The 26576-nt window shown below is 56.3% G+C and overlaps 1 protein-coding gene across 7 annotated transcripts in view; it reads left to right on the top strand.

Moving 5' to 3' along the window:
* The first annotated feature begins 1093 nt into the window (after positions 1 to 1093).
* The window catches only part of NFIX (nuclear factor I X), a 91539-nt gene continuing 66056 nt past the window's right edge, over positions 1094 to 26576 (top strand). For 2 of the 7 annotated variants that reach the window (XM_080673764.1, XM_080673759.1), the window contains exon 1: positions 1194 to 1358. In XM_080673764.1, coding sequence (XP_080529890.1) covers positions 1332 to 1358 — 27 coding nt within the window. In that variant the 5' untranslated portion in view covers positions 1194 to 1331. Of the gene's footprint in view, positions 1359 to 1472; positions 1535 to 20386; positions 20446 to 26576 lie in introns of those variants that run through there. The other 5 variants (XM_080673761.1, XM_080673767.1, XM_080673763.1 and 2 more) reach the window with 4 other exon arrangements.

The raw sequence follows: 26576 nt of genomic DNA, 5'->3' as shown, positions 1-26576 counted from the left end.
TGTGTGTGGGAGGGACCTGGGTGCATGTGTGTGGCATCTGTGTGCATGGCTTGGTGATACTATGAGGGGCATTACTAGTTGACTGGGTATCAAAACTGTTGTTCCATATGCCCGAGGCCCAGGGTATATCTGGGTTCCAGGTGTGTGTGGTGTGTGTGTTGCTGTGACTGCCAGTGTCACTTTGTATCTCTGTGCTCTCCTGGTGTTGTTTGGATGTATGTCCAGGTATCTGTATGTTTGTGTGAGGTGTGTTCATGCATCTCCCTTTTATCAGTGTCATTCTGTGCGCCTGGGTGTGTCCTCTGTGTCACCAAAATTACCAAGATATTTTGTTGCGGCTTTGTGTTTGTGTTGTGTCCATGTGTAGGAGTTGAATGTCTGGAGCATGTCAAGGTGTGGTTGTGTGATCATGCCTGTGTCGGTGTGTCAGCGTGAATCTGTACATGTCAGCAGGCCCTGCTGTGTGTATGTCTTAGCGTGTATCTGTGTGAGGCCCATGTTGGTGTGTATCTGTCTGTATCTCAGTGTCTAAACATGGTTCCTTGTTGGAATGCGTGGGTGCTGGTATCATCATGTGATGGAGGTCCTGTGTGCATATCAGCATATGGATCATGGATTGGTTTCCTAAACTGGTGTGTGTGTGTGTGTGTGTGTGCAAGTGTGGAATGTGTGCCCGGGTATGTGCCCATGCTGTGTGTGCGTAGGTGTCTGTGTGTGCTTTGTTGTCCCAACGTGAAACGTGTGGCAATGTGTTCTGTACGTGACATGTGTGGTGGGGTCCGAGCCCCGCTGTGTGTCAGCGTGTGTCTGCGTTGGAACGCGGGCCAGCACGTGTCGGGGTGGCCGTGACGGTGTGCGCCCCCGCGCGTGTGCATGCGTGCATGTGTGCGCTTGTGTGTGTGTGTGTATGTGAGCGCCTGCCGCCGCTCCCGCCCGCCTGCCCCTCCCCGCGCCCCTCCTCCCGCCCGCCCGCCTGCTCCCTCTCCCCGGAGTGCGCCGCTTCCAAACTTTGTCTAAACTTTCACTTTCACAGCGCGGCGGCGGCAGCGGCGGCGGCGGTAGCGGGCGAGGGTGACCGGCCGAGCGGCGGCGGCATGGAGTAGACGCGCGGCAGCAGCAGCGGCGGCGGACGCGAGAGGCAGCGGCAAACGCGGCGGCGGCCCCGGAGCCGGCGGGGCCGAGCCTGCGAGCGGCGAGCGCGGGGCCGCGGGCCGGGCGGGCGCCGCGCGGCGGAGGCCGGAGGAGCCGAGTCGGAGCCCGAGCGCGGCCGCCGCCTGCCGGGCCTCCCCTCGCCGCGGCCAGCCGCCGCGCTCTCGCCCGGGCGCTCAGCTATGTACTCCCCGTACTGCCTCACCCAGGTACCGGCCGCCGCCCCGCGCGACCGGGGAGGGAAGCGGGCGCAGGAGGCTGGCCAGCGGCGCAGGCGGGGCGAGCGGGCGGAGGGGGTGCGCGGCAGCCGGGGGAGTGAGCCCGCGGGCGGCTGAGGGATGCAAGTCGTGTTTTGGGGAATCCGGGAACGCGTGCTGGCGCCACCGTGAGCATACAACCCTGGCCACTGGCAGACCCCTATTGGGGTCTCCCGAGGTGGCCGGCTGCGTGCGTGGCGGTGCCCGGAGCGGGAGTGCGTGTGAGAGTATGTGTGTGCGTGCGTGCGCGCGCGCTCGGCTGGGGTGCGGTGGGCAACGGGACTCCCGCCGACCTGTGGGCCACTGGGGCTGCACCCGAACTGCATGGCCTCTGGCAGTGTTTGCGGGGGTGAAAGAGTGGCAGAGGGTGACCCAGAGGGCGCAGAACGGGGACTGGGTCCGGTGTTGCTCCCAGGAGCGGGCGCAGCGTTTCCCGAGGGTGGCAGCGGCCGGCGTGCGTGGCAGCGGCCCCTGTGTGCGGCCGGGGTGCCCAGGGCGGGCCGAGCGGCCCGGGCGTCTCCCCAAAGTCTTTGTTCAGGCCTCACATGGGAGCGGGGCTAAGAAAATGGCGGGGCTCCCAAATTTCGGAGGGGCAGAGGAGGGAAGAGGAGGGGAGGGAGGGATGGGCCTGCTGCCAGCCTGGGCCGCGCCTCTCCACCGACCCTGGACGACGACGCTGCGGGCCCCCCTCCAAACTTTCCTCGGCGCAAACTTTCCGGTCCCCGCTTCCCGGGCTGCCGCGTGCTGGACCAGGCGGGCCGGGGGAATACCGTCCCGCCACCCAGAGGCGGGAGGGCGGGAGGCAGCCGTGGACGCCCCGACAGTGCTGCGACCACGCGTCGGGCCAACCCCGAGCAAAACAGCGCCGACCTTGGCGCGCTGCAGAGCGCGTCCCGCCTCCAGCGAAGTTCCCTGAGCAGCGCTTGGCGGAGGCAAAGGCTCCTGGGTGCCTGCCCTGCTACCCCACCCCAGACTCGCAGAGGGCACAGGAGCTGACCAGAGTCCCGCAGCGGCCTTGGCAGCGCTGCCTGTAGGGCCAGGCCTAGGCTGGCAACACAGACTCTGCAGAGGGGACACCTGGGGGCTGCCTAGCGGTGCCTATCAGCAGGACCTGTGTATGTGGGGAATCTAGCTAGAGGCCAGGCCTGGGGTCCCAAATGTTCCCTCTGCCAGTCTGAGCCTTGTCAGCCATGTGTCAAGTGTGCCCACAGCTGGGAGTGGGAGTCCACGTGAATATGGCTGCTAGTGGGCCTGGCGTGTGGCAAGGGGCAAGAGGGTATGTCTGGGATGAGTGTCAGCCATGACCACCTCACTCTCTTGTATCAACAGATGCAAGTGTGTGTGTGTGTGTGTGTGTGTGTGTGAGAGAGAGAGAGAGAGAGAGAGAGACAGAGAGAGAGAGAGAGAGAGACTCAATTGATCTTGGAGTCTGTGTGTGGCTCCAGTGGGTTGGCTATTAGCAGGCCTGTGTGGCATGGATGTGTGTGTGGGCCCAGGGAGCAGGTTTTCCTGTACAGGTGTGAGTATGTATTAGTGAGGTGCATGTTTACACATGTGTATCACAGTGTGAGTGCAGGTGTGAGCAGACACTCTGACCACTGTATCAACTTGGGGACCCCCACCTCTGTGCCTCTGACGGGCTGGTCACCCCATCTTGGGCTTCCACACGACGTTCCTGTCCACCTAGCTGGGTTTGAGCCATGGGGCTATGCTTGGGTGGCTTGCGTGGCTGGTGTTTAGGGCCTGGTGGGACCAAGACGCCACACTGGAGCAGCCCCTTGCCCACCTGCTGCCAGCCCAGCTTCCTGGCCTGCCCCCTGAGGCCTGGGTGAGATTCTAGGCCCTCAGATTTCAAGGTACCCTGGGAAAGAATATGCCAGCAGGTCCACTGTGACAAGACTAGGAAGGGGCTGGGGCAGCCCCCAGACTCAGGGTGATGGCCAGGGCTTCACTCTGCGACACTCCAGAAGGGAGCAAGGACTTGGCTCCGCCACAGGCCCAGGCTGTGAGTGTGCCAGGGTAGGTGGGCGGGTGGCTGCAGTCTGTGGGTCAGCAGTCTGTCCTTCCTGAGAGCTACATCTCTTGGATCCAGAGTCTGTTTTTACAAAATTTTCTGCTTCCATAGTTTGCTCTGACAGCCCCCCCACACACACATTCTCTCTCTCATTCTCTCTTCCTCTTTGTCTCTGTCCCTGTCTCTATCCTTCTATATCTTTGACTATCCCTGTCTCTCCCTGTCTGTCTCGATTCTGGCCCCATCCCTGCTCCTCCCTCCTCCACACATCTCGGACTCTCTCTGTCTCTCTCTGGCCTCCATCTCTCCCTCTCTCTCTCTCTCCCTTTTCTTTTTTCAAACCAGAATTGGCTTCGATTTTAAAGTCAATAAATGATTGAGCAGGAACGAGCTTGGAGCAGCGGGGCCCTGGCGGGGGGAAAGGCACTGTGGGCGAGGGGGAAGGCGGTGGTGGGGGGGGAAATCTCCTTCTGGAAAAAGCATCGAAATCCAGGGCGGCTGGGCGGGGCGCTTGCTGGAGCTGTTTGAGCCCACTACAGCTGCAGACCTGAGTCCTCGGTGGCGGGGGGCAGATGGATGGGACTCCCCCTCCAAATAAACAGACGTACACCAGAATGTAGACACACACATTCACTGCCACCGCCACCAAGATGGGGATATAAATGACCTGCTCACGTTGATGTCCAGACACACGGCCATTGGTAAACCTATGGACACAGGAGATGGTGGACCTGTGTTCCCTCCCCGCCCAACACACGTAAACACACACACATCCCTCAGAATGGGACGTGTGTATTGATATCGGCTCACGGACACACGGCAATACTTCCCAGTCACACTCGGATACAAACTGACTCACGTATGTTTTTACCCCCACACTTGCTCACACAGACTCAAGGACGGACGGATGGATGGATAGAGGTACAATTTTCCACAATGCTATTGGCTCACCCAGGTGTGTACACAGATATGCACATACTCTCAGACATGTACCCTTGCCAACATTCCCTGCCACTTGGCCACACAAGCAACGGGATGTTTTTGTACCCTTATTTCTATGAAGCCATGCACAGTCATTCCAGGGGAGGGGGATGGGATGGGGTTTCCCTCAGCTCTTTCCTTGGGTCACTGTGGCCACCTCTCTGTCCCCATGAAGCTACTGCTCCCCGTGCCAAACCCACATGAAGCCTCCTTTATATGCACATTTTCTCTCGGCTGTGGCCCTGCCTGCTTAATGCCCTCAGCTGGGGTGGGAGGTGTGTGCAGCACGAACTGGGATGGGATAAGCCACTCTTGGACCTGGGTTGGGCTCCATGAGATGTTTTGAGGCTGGGCCGAGCTAGGAGCTGAGGGCTCTGCTGGAGTAATGTAGGGGGTAGGGTGCTCCCCTCTCCCTGGGAGCTGGAGCCGGGGGTCCTGGTCCGGCTAGGAATGTCTTGTGTAGACTCAAGGGTTCCCAGATGGAAGATGGAGCAGAGGTTGAGAGCTGGGCGGTACTGTTAAGAGCACAGGGTTTGAGCTCTAGTCTATCTTCTAATGCTGTGACCTGAAGCACAAGATTTTCCTGGTCTATAAACTGGGCAATAATAGTGCCTGCATTTCAGGCTGTGATTAGGCTCAGACACATAGCATATGCTCAAGGAACAGGATGACTTGTGGTCATTTGTTTACCAAGCAGAGGGCTGCAGGGGTCCAAGGCAGGGGTGGTGGGGAGCAGGGGGCAGGAGAGAAGAGACAAGGCCTGTGGGGACCAGATGCCTTTCTCGGGGGCTCTGGTTGCCTTCGCCCTCTCCCTAATCTTGACCCTCGTCATCATCAGGTCCACTTTACGTCTGGTTTCTTGAGCCTTGGGCCGGAGTGTGCAGGAGTGTGTATGCACACAAATATGAATGGGGCAGAGAGCCCGGAGATGAGGGTGGGTCCGATGGTGGCTTCAGGGACACCTTTGTGGCTCCAGAGTCCTTTCTGCATCTGCACCTGGGCCTTGTCATCTGGGTACACCATGGGTTCAGGATGCACGTGTGGGTCCCCGTGTGAGCGCTTGTCAGGGTTCAGTGGGTATGCTGGGGGTGTACAGGGTGGGCGTGCAGCTGTGGTTGTGGCAAAACCCCCCGGTGCTCAGTGTCTGACCGCTGGCCTCCACTGGGAGCCCAGCCTTTTGTCTGCTTGGTCCCTGCCCCGCTGCTCTTGAAGCACGAAGCATTTGGGGTCTTGCATTTTCCTCCAGCTGATCCAAGAGAGGAGAGGAGTCTGGGATGTTTGTGCTTCCCTCCAACTCAGTGCGGAGGACAGGGCTCCAGCTGGGTGGGCGTAGAGGGTGTGAGTGGAGGCTGCGCGTGGAGGCTGTGAGTGGCTACCTGGTTCTCCCAGATCCGAGCGTGTTCGTCGGCATCTTGGGCCTCAGAGCCACCATTTTCTCGTGGACAGCCATTTGGCTGCGTGTGTCTGTGTAGGTCCCCTTTGCAAGTGTCTCCGTGTCTCTGAGTGTCCATCACTGGGTGCTGCCTGTCTGAGGGTCACCCCAAGCTCCGTCTCTATGTATTAGGTGACAGGGGTGCGTGTCACTGTGTGTGTCGGGTGCCTGATGTGGTCTTTGTGTTACAGTACCACTGTGGTGTGTCCCTGTACCACTCATATCCTCTGGGTGTCTGACCATCACAGGGAGGGCTGTATCCGTGTGCTTTACCATGCATGTCGACCTGTCTGTGTCGATCTGTATGGCATATGTGTCATTGCTGTGCCTATGAGTCTTGCCCCCATGGCACTGTGCATCCTGGGCTTTGTCCCTGTGACCATCGATGTGTGTCGCGCCACATAAGTTCCTCTCCCTGGCCTCTCTCCGCCTCTCATCATAGTGTGAAATGCTCACTATGGCGGTCAGGCCAGCGGCTGGGAGCATGCCGGTCTTTCCATTGCTTCCCATGAGGTTGGGCAGCCGTGGTGGCCCCGCTGTGGGCCCTGCCCGTGCCCCTGGCCTGTCATGGACAGAAGCCCGTTGTGTGGTGAGGTGCGGGTATGTGTTTGGGCTGCCCACAGGCCTCCCTCTGTCTGCCCAGTGTGCATTGATCTTGGCTTCTGCCTGTGACTGTCCTGGCCTGGCCAGTTGGGGTGTTGGGCTGTCTCTGTGGGCCTGAGCCCATCACCCCCAGAGCCAGGTCTGCCCTGGGTCCCACACCCCGGGGCTGTCCCTCCACAGCTCCGAGAGCATGGATTTGGAAACTGAGGCCCCTTCTTTCCCTCCCCCCCTCTCTCTTTCCTCCCTCTCTTCTCCCCTCCTCCCGCTCCCTCTCTCCCTCGCTCCTGCCAAACGCGTCTTGGCTCCGTCTGAATATCTCTCCTCCTCGATTTTTGGCTCCAGCTCTGGGCGCGTTCACTAAAAGAAGAAGGACTAGCTCCCCCTCTCCCTGCCCCCCCTGCTGCCTCCCCCTTTCTGAAGAGCCCCTCTGAGGGCGGGAATGGCCATGTGCAGGGGCCTGAGCCCCCCCTGAGTGGGTTTGGCCAAGGGGGCATAGGCCTGGGGGGTGAGGGGGCAGGGGGGACTGGGCCTGGCAGCCTGAGGGTGCAGCAGCCAGGGTGACTGTGCTGCCCGGCTGGGCAGGCGGGTGGGTGGGTGGGGAGGGGTCGGGGGCACAGAGCTGGGGTGTCTGGCTTCTGGTGGGGCTGGCAGGCCTCTGTGAGGCGCAGCTGTGCCCAGAACTCTGAGCTGCGTTTGCCACCACTACCAATGTGGCTGCGCCAGCCGGGGAGGGGGAGGCGGGTGGCGGGCACTGCGGCGCTCCGTAGCCAATCAGAAGCCAGGGTTGCACTGGGGAGCTCTCCCCCCACTGGGCTTCACCCTGAAGGGAGCCAGGGTGATGGCCAGCAGTGGGCAGGGGGCAGTGCCACCACCACTACTGAGGACCCTGCTCCCTTGGCTGACGGTTTGGTGCCAGCCTTCCTGGCACAGATCGGGCAAAGGGCGGGGGTCTGTCCCCACCTGAATTGGAGGGAGCCAAGCCAGAGGCAGGGACAGCACACCCCACCTCCTTGGCTTCAGGAGGCAGCAGGAGCTGGGGGTAGGGGCCAAATCATCCAGGAGGGTCTGTCCAAATACGGGCTTCAGTCAAATCACCTCGGGGCTTTATTTCAGGTCCATCTCACACCAAGTCCTCCTCTCTCACTGGCACACGCGGGCACAAAGAACCATGCTGTCACACACAGGCACAGCACACCCTCACACAACACACCTCCCTAAATCAGGCACACACTGGTGTCCCCACACAAAGATGCTCGTTTCCACACAGACACCTAGAGACACCCGCCACACCTGAACACATTGGCTCAGGAGCACACTTGTGGGGGAAGACCCGCAGGCACACATGGTTAGACAATAACATGCCGTGAGACACACAGTACAGACACACTGTTACTGCCAAACACACAGGAGTGCACAGACCTAAAGACACTCAGTGAGAAGCACACGGCATGAGCATGCAGTCATGCTGTCAGACCCCAGACACACACACAGGAGCGCCGATCCACCCCCACTACCATCAGACACACATGAGCCCACGCACGCATGCACGCAGTAACACACTGAGACACTCAGTGTGACACACACACTTGGCAGTGTCTGGAAACATTTTTGGTCGTCACACTTGGAGGGGGTATGCCCACTGGCACCTAGTGGGTGGAGGCTAGGGATGCTGCCCAACACCCTACAGTGCACAGGATGCCACAGCAAAGAGAATGATCCAGCCCCAAATGTCAACAGTGCCAAAGTGGAGAAGGTCAGCCCTAATATATTGTCAGACAGATAGTAACACACACACACACACACACACACACACACACACACACACACACAGGAGGCCAGCGGACACAGTGTCTCGCACAGTCTTGCTCACCAGTGTCTCTAGGTGTTGTCACAAACGCAATTCCCCACCCCACTCTCCAGGTCCAGGCACAAATGGTGTGGCATGGACACCTGCATTGCCCCAGCACACAGGGACAAGGGTCACACCCACACACACATTCACACCTGGGTCACACCTGGTCTTGCTTGGAAATGGTGCCTGAGAGAGACCTGCCTTCCTCATACCACCCCTCTGCCTGCTGGCCCCCTGGCTGTCTCTGAGCAGCAGATTCAACCACCCCAATCTCTTCTGGTGGAATTTGAAGCTCTGAATCCCTGCGCTGGTTTGTCAAAGTCTGGGAGGCCACATGCCACCCCTGCTCAGGACACTCCGAGCGTTCTGGGCTCAGCGGTGGGGCCAGAGGTAGGCCCAGTGGCCGAGCGCCGCACTCTTACTGTCCTGCTTCTGGCATCCTTCAAAACAGTCTGGGGTGGAGGCGAGGCTAACTTCTGAGACTTGTCCTCCACAGGACTGTCTCACTAATCCTCTGGCCTCTGACTCCTTATTTCTGACTCTGGAGAAAGAGCAAAGAAAGACAGCTGGCAGAATCATACCGGGAGAAAGCCTTTTGCAGGATAACAATGAAATGAGTGTTTATCCTAAGAATCAGAGTGATGGCTAAAGTGTGCTGCGTGCTCACTGTGTTGCCCCCTGTGCTAAGAGCCTTCCCAGCTTGGCTTCCTGAGTCCCTCCACGTGAGGCAGGTGTGGCAGGGGTTAGCTGTGCCCATGTGCGCGTCTGACAGTCAGTCGGGCAGGGTTTCTCACTTTAGCACTGTTGACATTTGGGACATTTGCACATTATTTTGAGAGTGGGACCTCTGAGCCAACTTCCCGGGTTTGAAACCTGGCTTTGCTTTCACTAGCTGTGTGACCTTGGGCAAGTCACTTAACCTCTCTGGGCCTCAGGTTCTTCTCACAGGGCTGTGGTAAGGATTAGAGAAGTTGGTTTACAGAACGTGTTTTAAAACAATGCTTGTTGTAAAGTAAGTGCTTGGTTTTATAGATGAAAAACAACTCAGAAAAGAGCATCCAGAGCCAGGGACAAGGGTTAGGAGGTGGTGGAGCCTGGGCCCCTTCTCTGATCACCATCATCTAATTCCTACTGATGGGAAAGAATTGCAACTCATTCTCTGACCTTTCCCACATTTCAGAGTGATCCTGTATGTCCCCATTCCCCCATTTGAAACTTGCCTGCGCTGTCAGCCCTTGAACCCTCCTTACCACTCGGACCTTCAGATCTTCTTCTGTCCCGGGCTCAGAATGAAAGTGGATGGTTGTCCACCTCCTTTTCACCCCCACTGGCTAGACTTGCCCTCACCCCCAGGGGGGCCCAACACCCTCTCTCACACCTTGCTGGGCACCCAGCCGGAGCTTGTGTGCTGGGGGTGCAGGCAGGGGCCTGTGCATTCCTTCGGCAAATATTTACCAAGCACTTCCTGGGTGCCAGGCTCTGTTCTGGGCCCCGCGGGCTCAGTAGGGAGCAAATCAACCAAGGTGCCAGCTCTGGTGGGAGGGCAGACAATGAACCCGATCAATGAGAGAGTGTCCAGTACTGGAGATGGTGACGATAGGGGGAGGAGAACAGGTAGGGCCTGCTGAAGTGCTAGGCAGCTGCGTTTTAGCAGAGGTGGTCTGTGAGGCTGACTCTTGACTCAACACTGCTCTGCCACAGAGGGAAAGTGCAGGCCCCTTTCCTTCTCAAAGGGGCAGTCTGGAGGTGAAGGGCTTAGCACAGTCCCTCCACCGTCTTCCCGGAACACATGGCCTGTTTTTGCTGTAGCCTGAGGTCACCCATTATCCGTACTGTGGATAAAACCTATGCTGCCCGCCCAGGACTTGGGGACAAGATGGCCGGGGCCCCTCCTGTGCAGAAACGGGGCCTCGATGGGCACTGGGCATTCTCAACCCTGCCACTCTGCGCTTGGGGGTGGGGTGGGGCAGCTGGCGGCCCAGAGTGGCACTTCCACCTGGGCCCCTTGATTTAGCTTCCCCGGGGCGGGCCGGTTTATTTTTACCAAAGCCCGTCACCCTGGCAGTGCCAGGCAGCGCCATCTTTGTAGGGTCTTGGGGATCTGCCCACGGGCTTGGGGAGACCTGGTTTTGTCTGCTGGATCCCCGGTTCCCGCTGGGCCCCCATCTTTCTCCACCCTCAAAGCTCCAGGCATAAGGGCTCTGGACTGGGGCTGGTGGGGTTGACATTGTGGGCTGGCAACCACCATGCCCAGGCTGGTGGCATTTGGTTTGGCACCCTGCCTGCCCGCCAACCCCCACCCCATGCCCGGGCAGAGCCGAGCGGCTGCTGCTGCCAGTCTCCATTTCGAAGCTTGGGGTGGGGGTGGGGAAGCGCTGGGTGCCTCCTGGCCCTTGTCTGTCCTGTGCCACCTGGGGCTTGTCCCCCATGCCTGCTCCCTGGAAGGGCCTGAGCTGCTTTTCTTGTTGCCCTTTTGTAGCCTGGAGCTTGGTGACGACGCCTGCCTGGCTCCCATCTTCCTGCTCGCTTCCTCCCCCCTCTCCTTCTTCCCTGTAATGGCTCACCATTTTGGCATCTCCTCCCCTGCCCCCTCCCATAGGCGCCAATTTCACTTTCAAACCTTCCACCATCGCCATTGCTGGCTCTGCAGCCTTCTCTCCTGCCTGGGAGTGAGAGCTTGGGGGGCCAGGCAGGGGGCACCAAGGGCTTCTGGGTGCTTCTGTGTGTGTTTAGAGGACACACGCTCCAGGCTAGCTCGTGCCGCCTGCCTAGAGGTTGGCAGAGTGGGGCTGCAGAAAAGGGTGGCGGAGAAAATGTGGACCCCCATTTCTGATGGGCTCTCACGGCCAGCCGGCTGTGTCAGCCTCTGGGCCACCAGGAGACCAGGGTGGGCATTTCTGCCCCAGCCCAGAGCCTGGACTTTCCAAAGGGAGGCTATGTCTGTGGGATGCCCCATCCCCTCTCGCCCAAGTTCCCTCCAAGGCTTCAAGATTCCCGCTCTCTTCCCTAGAGCTAGGGTGGGAAACCAAGCTCCACGTTGGGCACTCGTGCCCCCAGAGGGCCAAGGGACTTCGGAGGAACCGGTTTATTGCCCCCCCCCCCCCGCAGCCTGCTGCCCGCGCCTCTCTCTGCACTAAACAAAGTTTGCTAAGTAACTTCAAATGTTATTTGAGGACGGCCTGGCCTCAGCCCAAGACGGCCCTGTGGAAACTTGCTTTTCGCTGCCGAGGCTGCAAGTATCAAAGACACACTTTCGGGGGGGGGGGTGTGCTTTGACGCTTCTCCCCCCTCAGTGGCAGGGGCTGGCCCTGAATGGGCACACAGACACACACAGGCTGCCCCAACCGAGGGACACACACAGGCACACGACAGCTGTGGACCACAGCACACACCCTAACACATACAACACACGTATTGACACAGCACGGGGAGGGTGGGGCTCATGGGGTGCTGCCCCCGGCCCGTGGGCCTTGGGATTTTTCCAGCTGGAGAGGTTCCTCAGAGCCTGGAGACCTATGTTCTTAGGTCTTCTGGGCATGAGTGGGTCCTCAGAAGAGTCCCCTCCTTCTCCTAGTCTCAGTTTCTCCAGTTGTAGAAGGAAGTGGTGGGCCTGAGTGGTGTGCAAAGTGGAATCCCACACTGATGAGGACAGCGATTTTCAACCTTTCTCATCTCATGCCACACAAACGAATTACTAAAATTCCGCAGCACACCAAAAAATATGTTTTTTGCTGATCTGACAAAAAACACACAAAGGTATGATTTTGACTCATTCACACTGGATGGCTGTTGTCATTTTTTACATGACAGCCTAAGGGAAAAGAGGTCAGTGCCCCTGGCCTAGTAGACATGGACTGTTTTAAAAATCCTGTGCCACACCAGTGTGTGTGGCACACCGGCTGAAAATTGCTGGGTTAGGAGGATGCCTGCTTTTTCTCATCCCTCTGCCAGGACTGACTTGAGGAGTGAGTCCCTGAAATCGCACAGGGTCTGAGCATGGGGCCTGTAAGAGCAGGGCTGGCAGTGCTGCATGGCCGCCAGTCCTGACCTTACAACCTGATGCGCATCTACCTGACTGGAGGCCCTGACCCTGACCAGCTCTGGGTTCTCCAGAGAACCAGGGAAATGTCTTTTCTCACCTTCTCTCTCCATTTCTCTCCCAGCTTTTCTTGCTTTCCCCCGATCCCGCCTTTTCCTGGTCTCACCAGCCCTGCCCAGGCCTGAGGCTCAGGGAAAAGTGTGGGAAACAGGCTCCGGGTGTGTGTCCCTCACCAAAGCCAGCCAGGCCTGGGGCCCAGGATGCCCAGAGGTCACTGATGACCCTCCTGGGATCCCACAAACCCAGGCACCTGAGCGGACGCAGCAGGGGTAGGTGAGGCTCTATCATAGGGTCCCTCTGACCTGTCACCACCCGAGGTTTGCCAGCAGATGGGGTCCTGATGAACACAGTGGAGAGGCCAAGGCCCCAGGGACACTGGACTACCCCCTGTCTCACTGTCAGCCAGACCCTCACCCAGGTCGTTTTGTGGGGGCACCCCGTCCCAGCCCCACATACCACCTCATCTCCACTCACAGTCGGTACTCGCAACACCCCGCCACCCGCAGTCTGTCATACAGTGACAGCCTGTCACAGGCACTGCTGCACACCGGCACAATCTGTCGTCCACGCACAGTCTCACACACAACCTGTCACACACGCACACACACACACACACAGCGGCACAGTCGCACACACAGCCAGCCTCACACGATCACACCAAGCGTCACAGCTTGTCACAGCCATAGACTCCTCACAATAAAAATAACAGCTACCAACTCCAGAGCAATTATGCCAGGGCAGCGGGCGGGCGCACGAGACCTCCTGTAACCATCCCAATATGAGGCAGGTATGAGTAATCTGTTTTACAGATGAGGGAACAGAGGCCTCAGGGTCAAGTGCCAAGGTCATGGGGCTAGAAGTGGGGTGGCAGGAATTACTAGCCAGGCCCCCAGGGGCAAGCAAGACTCAAACAGGTCATCCTGCTTTTCAACTCACTCGTATCCACCTGAGGTTCCCTCTCCTGGTCCTCCCCATGGGCATTCCCGTCCCATTCCCCAGATGGGAAGACTGAGGTTCTAAGCAGCCCAGCCAAGACATGTGGGAAGGGGCCTCAAGGCTGAGGAAGTCTGAGCCATGCCCTCCACCCCAAATACTGCTTGGCTCCTTGTAGTCCACAGTGACTGTGTGTTGGAGCCCATTGGCTGGGGCCAGGGTCCCAGAAGGCAGAGAAGTTCTGGATCTTCAAAAGCTCTGTACCACGGAGGTATAGGGTGAGAGTAGGGAGAGTGGCAGCCATGGGCTCCCAGGCAAGTCTTTAGTCCCAAGCCTGGAGCCTCTGGTGCCCTGCACCCCTACTCCCTACAGCCCTCCGCATTCCAGGGTGCTTCCTCCTCCTCCTCCTCCTCCTCCTCCTCCTCCTCTGTTGTCCGCCTTCCCTCACTTTTTCCTTCTTTGTTCCTCCCCCGCCTGCCTGCTCCTGCTCCTCGGGGCTTCCCCCAGTAGAGCTGCCAGGGCCAAAACCAACACGGGCTCCAACGATATCCTCCCCAACCATATCCTCCCTGAGGCCCCGAGGCCCCGACAGGCCCTGCCCCCTGACCGGCTCAGGGGCTAGATCCACACTGGGCCCAGCCACTATGGTGGCTCTGTGCACGTGGCCGCCTCTAGGACACTTGCAAGCATATACGCACAGCTCTGCGTGGCGGCCTCCACGGGCACCTGGGGTCACTCGTGCCCATGTCTGACACTCCAGCGGGCCCTCCTTCTGGCATGGGCAAACACATAAGCACACTCTTGTACATCAGCACCGACAGGGGTCTCGAGCATGCCCTTGGCCAGTGCCCCAGACAGCGATCCCAGGAACTGCCAGCTTATATGCACACCCAGGCCTGACAGCCCAATGGGACTGCTGAGGAGCACACACACCCATAAACACTCCCTTGCCCCACATCAGATGGGGTCCCAAACACTCAGGAGAGCACTCTCTACCCCCATGCCACGTTCAGAATACAGGTTCTGCCCTAGACCCTCACGGGGGTCCCAGGCTCAGGTGGGTTGGTGAGCCCACAGGATGCCCACACACGCGGATCCAGGCCCACGTGAGCCCGCACCTCCCCAGCCTGCGCATGCATGTGTTTCACGTGAGTCGCACACCTGCCAGGCCGCCCTGGGCACCTGGCTCCAAAGCCACATCAGGTTGTTGGGGAGGAGAATGGGATGGGAAGGCCTGATCCCGCCCCCCATTTCTCTTAGAGCACCCGTCTTCCCAAATGCCCCTGGGTGCAGGTGAGCCATCCCCTGCCTGGTAGCGCCCCTGCATGTGCTATATTTATATTGGAAATTTGTACCTTAATGTATATATATTTATATGTAAGAACCACCCCCCTTCCCGCTTCTCGTCTGTACTTGGGTTTTTACCACCCCTACTCGGCTTTCTCCCAAACCTGCAAAACCCATTTCACCACGCAGAGACTTGGGACCAGGCGGGCGTAGCTTTTCCCCTCTGACTGTGGACACTCCAAGTCCTTAAGGCCAGGGACCCTCTCCCGTGAAAGGCTGAGCTGCACGGCTGAGTCCTGCACCCCTCCCCGAAACACAATCGCGGGGGTGGGTGCTGGCGGCCAGACCCGCTTTTTGGTGTGTGTTTGCTGTTGCTTAAATTAATCCTGAGTGATGGCCTCAATTCCTCTCCACAAAGAGACCATTTAATGCCCTCCCTTCTAGGGTGAAACTTCCATTTGCCCCCTGAGTCCAGGTTAGCAGCTCAGGCTCCCAGCTCTCCTGGCCTTCCCCTCAGGTGCGCCCAGGGCGCGGAGGCCGGTTCCCTGTGTACACATGGACCTCAGGAGCGAGTGTGGGTGGGTTTTGAAGGGGTGTGAGATATCTTAAAATAGAAACACATTGCTGAGCAGAGGTGGGGGAGGGGGCGGGGGGGTGTTCCAGGAGTCCCTAGATGGCCCCACTGCCCAACCATAGCGCTTTGATGCCCCAACCTGGCTGAGGAAAGTTAGATGGTCTTCCCGCACTTCCCTTCTCAGCCCCTTTAACGGCCCCAAGCTTTTCCAATCCACTTGTGCATCACGTTATGTCCCTGTGCAAACCCCAGCAGAGAGGTGCCACCCATGCCCTGTATGCTCGCCCCCCTGCGTGTGTTCACCGACAGGTGCCCACTGCCTATGGGCTTCTATCACCTCGGTGTTTTTTTGCGTGTGCATGGCATTTCCCCAGACCCTTTGCAATTGACCCATGCCTGGAGGGGGGACACGGGTGGGTGGGGGTCGGTGGGGAAACTTCTCTTGGGCTCAGGCAGTGGGAGGACTGTGCTTTCCACCCTGCAGAACATGGTGCTGACCGTCGGTCACTTGCACCGTGTACCACAGGGTGGGAGGGGATAGCACAGTCTCCAGGGTGTGGACAGCGGGGCTCTGGGGCTCTAGAGTGCCATCGGCCACCAGTGGGCTCTGCACAGAGTTGGGAGTGCGCGGGAAGAGGTCAAAAGGTGGGAAGTGGCGCCTGCAGGCCTCTTCTTTGGGAAGTGCGTGTGGCGCGCGAGGCTGGTTCGCTCTAGCCGAGCTGCTCCAGGGTCGATTCAGGAATGAGTACCACAGAATACAGTCGCTCTGTAGACTGGGGAACTCCCGCACTGTTCAGGCACCGCTCTTGTCCACTGTACCAGGTCCTCACACCTTACAGCGACCCCAAAAGTGACTCCAGTATGCCTTGAGGACTGGCTTGGTTCGAATGGTGGGGTGTTAGCCTTTTGCCACATCAAAGGCCGCCGCCAGGAAGGGCTCAAATGGAGGTGTGCGCTTTTGGCCTCTAAGGCCGGTTCCGTCCTCAGTCGTGCGCGGGGCGCCTTTGCCTCAGTTTCACTCCTCCTGTGCTCACCCTGACCTCCGACGGGATCAGGCAGGAGAGGGCTTTGGAAACGAAATGGGTGTTGATGAGTCCTGTTATTCTGTGGCTGTTTTAAGTGCCCCAGAACCTGAGGGCAACCTGGGGGTCTCAGTCTGGAGAGGGGCCCTCCTCCGCGCGGCATTGTGCACATCTCGCCTCCAGGTCGCAGGCCTAGAAGGAGCCTCTCTCCATGTATCCCCAAGCAGCCTCGTTTTGGGGAATAAGGGCGGGGAAATTTACCACGGGAGATTTTTGTTTGTTTTGAGGGTTGGCTGGGTTTGGGGGCGTTTGGCCTCCATCGAGCATGGGGAAGAAATGTGACTAAGTGGCAGAAAATGCGCTTTCCCTTTTCCTCTCTTCTGCCTTCAGGCCGCAGGGGTTGCGCCGCTTCCAAGAAACTTTAAAAAAAAATTTCCCCCAGATCCCCTCTGGTCAACACGGTCTTCCCTCTCAGGGCGGACTTCTTTTGGAGGCGCTAAGGCCTCCCCACCCATAGCTACCAGCCATTTTGCTGCAATTCCTGGGCAGGCCCGGGGAGCGGGTGGAAAAGTGGAAAAAGAACGTGTGTTCGCTCAGTGGGCCTGACTTAACCCGTTGGAGGAGGAGGAGGCTAGGGTCCCACTGATGTCCTCCGAGCCTCCCCACCCCCAGCTCAAGCAGCCCCCGGACTTGCAGAGAAAGCACGGGGAGTGGGGCGCACCCACCAGCACCCTGGGAAGCCAGTGATAAACCGATTTCTCATCATGCGAATTACTTAAATTCGAGTTGGTGGTTTTAGGTCCTTTACCTTTTCCACGTACAGATGACTCACCCTGCTCCAGTTGGGTGGGGGGGTGACCCCCCAGTGCAGGCTCTCACCTTGGACCCAGAGGCAGCCCAGCCCACCAGCAACTCCCCTGACCCCAACAAATGCCCAGACCACACTTAGCTCCTCCCCTCTTTTATTTAGGGTAATCTTTCCCCTCTTCTTCAAAACAATATTTTAAAGGAGTTTTGTTATTTTTACAAAAAGGCGTGAGACAGAGGCTGAATGATGGAAACAGGCTGTTTAAAAAAAAAAGAAAGGAAAATACGTGCCCGTGGCACTCCGTGGAGCTGGTGAGCGTTTCCTGCCTCTCTACTGAGCTCTTTCGCTGGTTCCCCGGGAGAGCCGGGCGGGCGTGGGGCACCTGGGATCTCTGCCACCAAAAAGGCACTGTAGAATTGCAAGGATTCTTATGATTTTAATAAAATTGTGTCTCATTTAAGGAGTGCGTTTCTGCGCTGCCTCTCTTCGGAGCCCGGGTTTGTCACGGCAAATCTGTAATCAGAGAAAAATACCAGCTTTGTTGAGGGTTAGAATATAACATTGGTTAGTTAATGTGTGTGGTTTTTTTTTTAAAAAAATAATGTTAAGCATTGGAATAATTAAAGAGTGAGAAATCACTTGTCTTTCCTCTCCCTTCGGCATTGTCTTATTTAGGAGGGGGAAGCGTGCTTTTAGGCAGCACTGGTTAGTTTTAATGCGAGCTTCTTTCTCACCAGCCTTTCCCTCCGCTCCGGTCTGATTCGCAAATCCCCAAACTGGCACAAGCCAGGAAACTTGCAGCAGCAGCGGTGGCGGCGGCGGCAGCGGCGGGCGGGCGGCCGTTCCCTTCTGGAGTTGGAGCCTCGCTTTCTTTTTTTACCCTCTTTCAGAGACAACCCTCTCCGCTTCCCTCCCCGCCTCTGGGCCCTGACCCACTGCCTAGTTTGCGCTAGAGCGATTTAAAAAAGAAAGAAAGGAAGAAAGGAGTCGGGCTCTGGTACCCCCGTGCCAGCCGAGGGCATGTTTCCCAGGCAGTGGGCTGGTGGGAGAGTCAAACTGGTGTGTGTGGGGGGGAGTCTCCACGGCTATTCTGCACCTCACCCCCTCCCCAGTAGGATCAAGTAATCAAGTGTTTCTAAAGATCAGAGAACTCAGATTCTATGACATATTTTTTTAAAAAATATTTTTCATTAATTTCAAAGAGGAAGGGAGAGGGAGAGAGATAGAAACATCAATGATGAGAGAGAATCATTGCCCCTGCACGCCCCACACGAGGGATTGAGCCCGAAATCCGGGCATGTGCCCTGACTGGGAATCAAACTGTGACCTCCTGGGTCATATAGGTTGACACTCAACCACTGAGCCCACCATATTTTTAATTAAGCTGACCAGTTTTTTCTTCCAGCCCCCTATGACATAGGTAAAGAAAATGCGGTCCTCAAGAGTCCTCCTTGGCAGGGGAGAGAGCTACGCACTTGGGATGGGCCTGGCGAGTTCAGCCCCAGGACAGTGCCACCACCACAGGGTCTAGATTTGGAGGAAGAGAGCAGGGTCCAGGGCCTTCCATGGGCACGGCCCGCCTGGAGAGAAGTGGAAAATAGAGGAAGGGACTCTTTGTCAGGGTTGCACAGCTTTGCTGCAGGCTGCTGGGAGGCTAAAAGGCTGCCCTAGGCTTTCCCCCAGGTGTGGGGCTGCCATAGTGCTTGCGGGAAGACATGGCTGCACAATGAGAGAGGGAAAGTGGGGAAGAGATGGGGGTAAGGGCTGTGCAATGCCTTGGCCTTGCAGAGGGAGTTATTTATTTGCTTCAGGTGTTTTTAATTAAATGTGTTTCTCTTTTTTCCTTGTTATTCGGTGCTTAGACTTTTTAGTGATCCTTTGCATTTGTCTTTTTACATAAGCAACCCCCCCCACCAAGAGATACTGTGGGAGGTATTTTGCCTTCAAGTGCTTTCTCTTTCCTGCTATTTTTTAAAAGAAACTTAATTTTTAAATTATAAAGTAAATTTAGTGCCAGTGAAAGTGAGGGGGGGGGAGCCAGCTGGGGCTGGAGCCAGGGAAGGGGGTGGAAGATGCCACGGGGGCTGGGCCTCCCTCCCTCCTGGCAGCCCCAGCCCAGGACTCCCTCACTCCCTAGGTCCCCTTCTCACCACTGCCACCCCTTCCTCTCCGTGCAAGGCTTTTACGGACTGGGCTGAGGGCAGCCTTCCCTGACGGGTTCTCATTCAGGAATCCCTGGCTCTGCAGAGCCCCTTTCCCCCTCCATCCAAGTGTATGTGTGCCATCCATACTTCGGTTTTTCAGCTTGACGGCCCCTGTTTGTTCCTCCCCCCGCTACGCGACCTGCAAATCTGCTAACGCTGCTGCTCAGGTGGTTCTCTTGTTGATGGGGTCAGAGTTGGGCAGGCACAGAGAGGCATGGAAACCCCTCTGCAGCAGCGAGGAGGCCAGGGGCTTCTTTTTATCACTCCTCCTTGTCATCCTATGAGCAGTGCACGGTGCTAACACATGGATGGACGTAAGTGCTCAAATTGGAAACCACTGGTGCGGCCAGGAACTGTTTCTAAGGCATTCATATTGTGAGAGCTCTATAGCTTAGAAACTCAAGGCCCAATCGGCGCGCCGAAAACGTTTTATTTTTTAACCTGGGTGGGGTGACACAGGTGTGTTCACTTTGTGAAAATGTCTTGTGCAGCCGACTTAGACCGGTGCACTCCCTTACATGGGCCACACTTCAGTTAAAAAGTTTATTTTGGAAAAAAAAGGGGGAGGCCCAGCCTCAAAAGTGAAGGCTGTGTGTTAGAAAACAATAATAGTAATGAAAATAAAGAATGTCCTCCAGGTTGCTTTGCTCAGGCCTCCCTGCTAAGGGATGGGTGGAAGGGCTTGTAAAAATTAGTGGGCTGATAATAAAGCTTGCCCGCGTGAGGCCCACGAGGCTTCCAGACCCATCCACGTGTGCCGAGTGCCTGGGGACTAGCTGCAGACTCAGGTCTAGCGGTAGGATTTGAACATCTCAGAACCAAAGGATAAAAAGTGGTAAGGAGGAAATCTCTTGCCAATTACATTTTGCTGTCAACATCTGGAAAGCAAAATTGCAGCTGTTCTCCTGCCTCCCCCCTCCCCATTACCACCTCCTTTTTTCTGCACACTTAAATTTTTTGTATGCGTGCCATCCATACTTCGGTTTTCTGCACTGTTAAAACATTTTCACGGCTCCACTCAAATCGAGTTGTTGGGTTTGGACTTAAAAAAATATATATGTGTGTCTTGTAGTTGACTATAGTTTTTGTAGCAATGCGTTTGAACAGGCCTGCAAATCAATTGATAATCCCTTCCCTTTTCTTTCCCCACATCTTGGCCTTCCCAACACAGCAGTTCAGAAGCTGGGGGAGGACGTCTGCTGCCGCCCTTGCCTCTGCTCCTCCCGGCAGGTACTGACAGCTTCGCCCTCCCCGGCCCTTCTGCGGTGTTTTTGTTTTCCCTTCGCCCCCCAAAAATATTTGAACCAAAAAGCCTCTTTTTTTCCCTCCACCCACAGCAAACTGAAAGGGCTAGTGAACCGTGATTCAACAGAGCGAGGGCGCCTCTTTTCTTCCTTAGCATTAATTAACTCAAGTTCGTTAGGACGTCGGGTCTGTCGCCCACAGTTTTCTCTTGTGTGTGCTGAATCGGGTCATAGAAGGAGACTTCCCGTGCAAACAGTTTGTGTTGGAGCTGGAGGACACAGAGGGGGAGAGAGGGTGAGAAAGAAAGGGAGCCGGGGAGCAGCGGATTGTGGCGGGAGAGGTAGGCACAGTCCAGAGCGCCCGGGTGCCAGCCTCCGCAGGGGCCAGACACCAGGGGAATGAGGATTCTCCGGTTTCCTTGGCAATGAGCCTGATCATAAAATAGTTGTGGGAGCAATACATTTTGAGGGGTTGAAAAATGTCTTCCTTCCAACTTTTAAAATTGTACGTTTTGGGGAAGCCATTTACCCAGAAAGAGCCCGCCCTGCACCCCTGAGCCCTGGAGCAGTAAAAACCGCCCCCCCCCCCCCCCCCCGCCCAGCCCCCGGCCGTTCCCATCCGGGTTCCCATCCCGACCACCCAGCACTCCCCCTGGGGGCTCTGGGCACTGCACGTTGCCGAAGCAACTGCAAGAAAGAGGCTCTCTCAGCCAAGGGCACTGGAGTGCAGACGGGGCGATGGCAAGGGGGCTGAGAGAAACTCCCCTTTCTCACCCAGGCCTTCTCTCGGCGGCGGCCGGAGGAATACACCCAGCAAAGCAACTGGGGTGTCACAGCAGATCCTGGTAGAGCTCTGGCAAGGGCCTGGAAAGGTTGCAGGAGGAGTTTCAGAGGTTCAGGACTGGGGGGTGGGGGTGGGGGAGAGGAACATCTTCCCTGGGTAATCCCTACGCCTTTTCTGGGGTCTGCAGTTGGCAGCTGGGCCTCCTGGGAGTTTTCAACATTTTGCCTTTTGCTCTGGCCTCCTTTCTTGCGCCGCCGCAGGTATTAACACTCTGTGCTGGGCACAGACCTCACCTTCGTGTGCTGATCTCCCCTTCCTGGGCCTTTGGTCAGGTTTTCAGTTTTTTTAGAGAAACTTGTAAAGCTAGACTGTGGGGTTCTTCCTCTTCCCCAGTCTTGGGCCACCATGGACTGAGTCTTTCCAGGTCCAAGAGGTGGGCGAGGCTCAGGCTGTACAGGGCCCTTGACCCTCGCAGCCCTTGGCTGTCATCTGTCCTGTGTGTTCTTAGCTCTGGGAGGACCCCATCCCCGTGTAGCCCCCCCCCACACACACACACACTCAGGAGAGGGCTCTGGCCTTCCCAGCTTTTACTTCTATTTGGTGACACAAGGAAGTTTCAAGCTAAATAATGAATTAAAGACTAGGGTTTTTGTTTCCTATTCCCTGTAGAGGATGAAAGTAAACAATTTCCAGTTGCACTAGAGAGAATAGACTGTCTCCCTCAGTCCCCCTGTTCCTACCCTATTTCATTCGGTGCCAGGAGGGTGAGGGGAGATGTGCCTGGAGTAGGGTAGTGTTTAGAGCCAGAACGAGGCTGCCTGTTGGCCAGATCCCAGACCACCGCTCCCGGTTTGTAGTCAGGAGGAGAAAGGGAAGGGAAAAGGGGGGGGACGGTTTTATAGGAGAGGAGTGTGCAGCCTAGTTCTGTCCTAGACCCAGTGCTGGGGTGTGGGGCAAATCCATTCAGCCAGCGTGAGGGCGCTGGAAAAGCCGTGTTAGGGCCGCCTTTCCCGAGCAGAGAAAAACAGGCCCAAGGCAGCCAAAAACCCGCTTTGTCCAAATTCTCGGAGCCTCCCCGCAATGTGCATTTCTGGTTTCCATGCCTGGCTTTTCCAGACTCTTGGAGGATTTTGCTCTGGCTGAGGAGTCCCTTCCAACCTGCACCCCACCCCCACCCCCACCCCAGAGGAGGCCCCACACACATCTAGGACAAGCAGGGGGGGGGGGAAGGGGGGCTTCCTTTTTCTGTCTTTTTCTCATCTCTGTCCCCAAGTCTGAGTCTGGCCACTGCCTTCTTGCGTCCCTTCTGCAGTGGAACAAGATGGGAGATCGCAGCGATACAAAGTCAGAGTCTGCTTTTTTGGTCGGGGCCAAGGCTGAATTATAAAATGCCAGGAATTGGGCAAAACTAATCGGGGCTCTATTTGTGGCCTTTTAAAATTTCCTGCGTCCCTTTTCACCCAGGCTGCCGATATGCGATATGCGGCAGTAAAATGGATACTGAAATATCTGGTAATTTCTATGTGGGCTTTGTCAGTTATTTGCACTAACTGTGTAGAGTTATCCAAATTAGCATGGATATATATATATAATTAGCATGTGTCCAGGGTCTAAAAAAAATAAATCTAGGCCTTAAGGCAATCAGGATGTGGATACATAGTATTTTTTAAAGCTAAAGAGCCCTCTAAACCAGTGGCCCTGCCTTTAAAGATATAATTTCTTGTGCTTCTAGAGGTCTCACCCACCATTGGCGGGGATGGGCAGTTAAGAAGCCTATCTCAGACCGGGAAAATTATTTTGTTTCCTCCAAGACATTTGAATCCTGTATATGTGAGAGAGGTTCTGTATGTCTTTTTTCTGTTTTCCCTTAAATAATCCACAAGGCCTCATTTGTTTTGTGGAGTTTTGGAAAACCACATGTTTCACTTTCTTGAGACAGAAGCAGTCATTTTTCTCAGCGAGGGTTTTTTTTTTTTTCCTTCCCTTGTCCCAGAGCCCTTGTCTTTTCTCCTTGCTCATTTCCCCCTCCATCTTCGTCCTCTGTCTCTTTGCAGTTTTGGGCCCAGCTCCTCTCTCTAGGCTTGGTTTCCTTGGCCTGCTCAGTCCTTTTCTTTCCGGGGCACATTTCTCCTAGGGATGGCTGAAACCAGCATGGGTATGATTTGAGAAATGTTTTACTGAGACCGTTGCTGGTTTTTTAAAAAATTAAATTCTATATACTGGACAATAACAAGAGAGGCCTTTCTCTCACAAAGGCAGAAAAATTGCTTTCCGCAACCAAAGCCCATGTGAATGTTTAAAGTCTCACCTCTGGCTTCCCGGTTTTTCTTTTAAATGGGGAGAATAGCCCCAAATATCCCTGCTTTTCCTTTCTGTTCTCCACTTGCCGTGGTTAATTTTCTTTTTTGTGCACTACTCTCACCAGCATCACTGGCTTCCTGTACCCTCGGCTTTAGGTTGTTTTTCTCTCATTCCATTCCCCCTTCCCCTCTCCTCCTCCAAGGCCTGGCTGTTCCCTGGCTCCCTCCATCCCCTGAACCCTTGAACTCCTGGAGAAGCCTGGAATCTTTGGAGGCTTTTTTTTTTTTTTTTTTTTTTTTTTTTGGTCTTGGCTCAGGTGGGGGTACTGAGAGTCTGAGCTCCATGCTGGGGGAAGGGGCCGCAGGAGGGGAGCAGGGAAGGAGTCTGGGTCTGGGACAGGTAATCTTCCAACAGGAGCCTCCACTCTCTTAACAAAAGGGGGTAGTCCCCTTTTGTCTGGCGCTCCTAAGGGGCATGTCCAGGGCCCAAAGCGGCCACCAGTGGCATGCAGGAGTGGGGGGGCTGCAGCGGTAGGGGGAGGGGTGTGCCAAGTGCTTCTAATGGAACCCCAGTGAGATCCTTCCCTGTGTGTGCCCACAGGAGAGAGAGGGAGCCCTTCTGTCCTCCCCCACTAAGCGTCCGGAATGCCCTGGCTGCTCTTCCACACTGGGGAACAGGGTGAAGGAAGAGCACGGCCCGGGAATCCTCTCTGCCCACCTTCAAGGTTAAGGCCACTGGCAGAAGGACAATTGACGATTGTTCTCCCTCCGTGTTACTTCCCTGGGAAGGGCCTGCTGCTGCTCCGGTTAAGGAGCCTCGAAGGGGCACGTGGGCTTTGTGTGGGTCCCCGAGGCTCTGCTGGGACACTCCGCTGGCCCTCCTGAGCCACTTCTATGTCCAGTCTCTCCATCAACCTTTGACCCCTCCCTCCATCCAGGAGCGAATCATGGATCTCCTCCCCAACTTCTATGTGGATCCTTCCATCTGCCATCTCCCTACCACCTACCCAGTTGTACCACCAGATTCAGAAACAACCATGTTCCGCGTGTCTCTTCCACCCGGCACTGTGGTCTGTGAGACTGAACATGCCAGAATTCTCCAGGAGGCTCACGTTGGCCATTTTCTGTCTAGTGCCTAATATTTAGTGTAAATCAAAATACCAGAAAACACCCCTATGACAAACATAAACTCACTCGTAGTTTCTACCATCTCATCTTGACTTTAGAACATAAGATTGCTTCTCTTGAGGCAGAGAGTATCTTATGTCACTCAGCTAACATCTTTGGCTAATTGGACCAGAGCTGGTTATTAACAGGACGTTAATTATTGAGTGCCAACCCACGGGGCCTGTTGGCAGTGACACCTGCCTCCTGCCCTCTCACCTCTTACTGTCTGTCGGGGTCAGCCACTGCAGAGCTCCTGTCACACCATTCAGGGCCCAGACTGGGGTTGCAGGTGCTGGGCAGCACCTTCCCCATTGTCAGGGTTCAGCGTAAGTCTAGGGGCTACTTGTTTGTCCCCTCCCCACACCACACTCTTCCCCAAGAACCTTTCTGCAGACACAGCGGGTGTTTCAGATGGGGAAGAAAGGGGCACGAGTGAGCAGTGACCCTTCTTTTCCGTTGCCAGCCGAGGGAGAGGGCAGCCATGGGAATGGTTTAGAGCAGGGACAGCCTCTCCCTCTCTGTGTTCTCATTCTCTGCTCTTCCCTTAATAACGGTCTCCTGACTGCTTTTCCAAGGCCTACCAAGGCGCAGCTGCTCCACCATCCCTCCCAGGGAGCCTCTGACTCCCTCGTGCTGACCTCCCTGCCTGGGAGGAAAGCCCAGGGACAGGAGCTCCCCGGGAGCCTCTTCTCTGTGACTCGGTTTCCCCAACGTCGTCTCACTTTTCCTGCCGCAGCCCTTTCCTCATTGTGCTGTTGTTTCCTCTTTTAGCTCTCTCCCTGTCTTGTGGATTTCTCATTTTATGCTCGTGCACCTTGCTCCCTATGATTCGGGCCCTTTAGTGTAAACTGAATTGGGGGACAGGTAAGTGTCCCCCTCCTCCAACCAAGAAACACTACACGTGGGTCTAGTGGAGGGGACAGAGCTGGGAAAGCAAAGAATTAAGCATCTGGGTGGTGGTGGTGGCGGGGGAGGTGTCAGTAGGACTCGGTGACCGTGTTGGGAAGTAGTGTCCATCTTCCTGCCTTTGTCACTTCTCTGGGGTTGGCTGTGTGTTTGTGGCTGCACGGAGTGCTTGTCAGCGGAGTGGAGCGCTGTGACAGGAGGCTATTTTCATAAACTGTTGCAGTTTCTCCAGCCGAGCTGCATTGCGTTGGCATCCCTTGCCACCGTTAATGGAGCTTGCGTGGCTGGGTGTGGGCCCAGGGAGGCAGCCCGCTTCGCTGGGGGCTGGGGAGGGGGGGCTCAGGGTGCTGGGGGCCGCCTGGTCTGGGAGTGCTCCTGAGAGCCGCAGCCCCAGGACGGAGGGGTGGCCGGGATGGCGGCACCCTGGACGTCAGGTCCCTGCCCTGGAAGTGCTGCTGGCATCGACACTTTCCGAGCTCCCTTTCTTCGTCTCTTTCTATTCATAGCACCGCTCATGTGTAGGGCCAAGGAGGAAAACTTCCACTCGCCCCTGTGCTCTCCATAAATAAAAAAGAAATAGGACCAGAAAAAGAGAGAGTATGCAGGCTGAGAGAGACTGAAACCAAAACACAGAGAGAAGGCGCAGCTGCTTTCCCCAAGGCCTTCTGGGGCTCCCGCCCGCCCGCTTGCCTGCCCGCCAGCCTGCTCAGAGTCAAGCCTTTATTTATTTATTTTTCTGGCTTAAAAAAAAAAAAAGAAAAAAAATCCGAGTCTTCCTTGATCCTAGCCCACTCCCCACCCCCACCCCCTCCAAATTTGCTGGGTGGCCACTGCCAAATGGACCCGAGTGGGAGCCTGGAATGAAAAATTCATAACTGCTGGACTTTGCTTGTTCATTAGACGTGAACTTGTCGATTGGGCAAATTGTTTTTGGTCTCCAACTGCCGGGGGCTCTCCCCA

Source organism: Plecotus auritus (assembly GCF_963455305.1).
Source record: "Plecotus auritus genome assembly, chromosome: 6".
Classification (NCBI taxonomy): domain Eukaryota; kingdom Metazoa; phylum Chordata; class Mammalia; order Chiroptera; family Vespertilionidae; genus Plecotus; species Plecotus auritus.
Note: the sequence above shows the minus strand (reverse complement) of the source record. Positions and strands in the feature narration are given on the sequence as shown.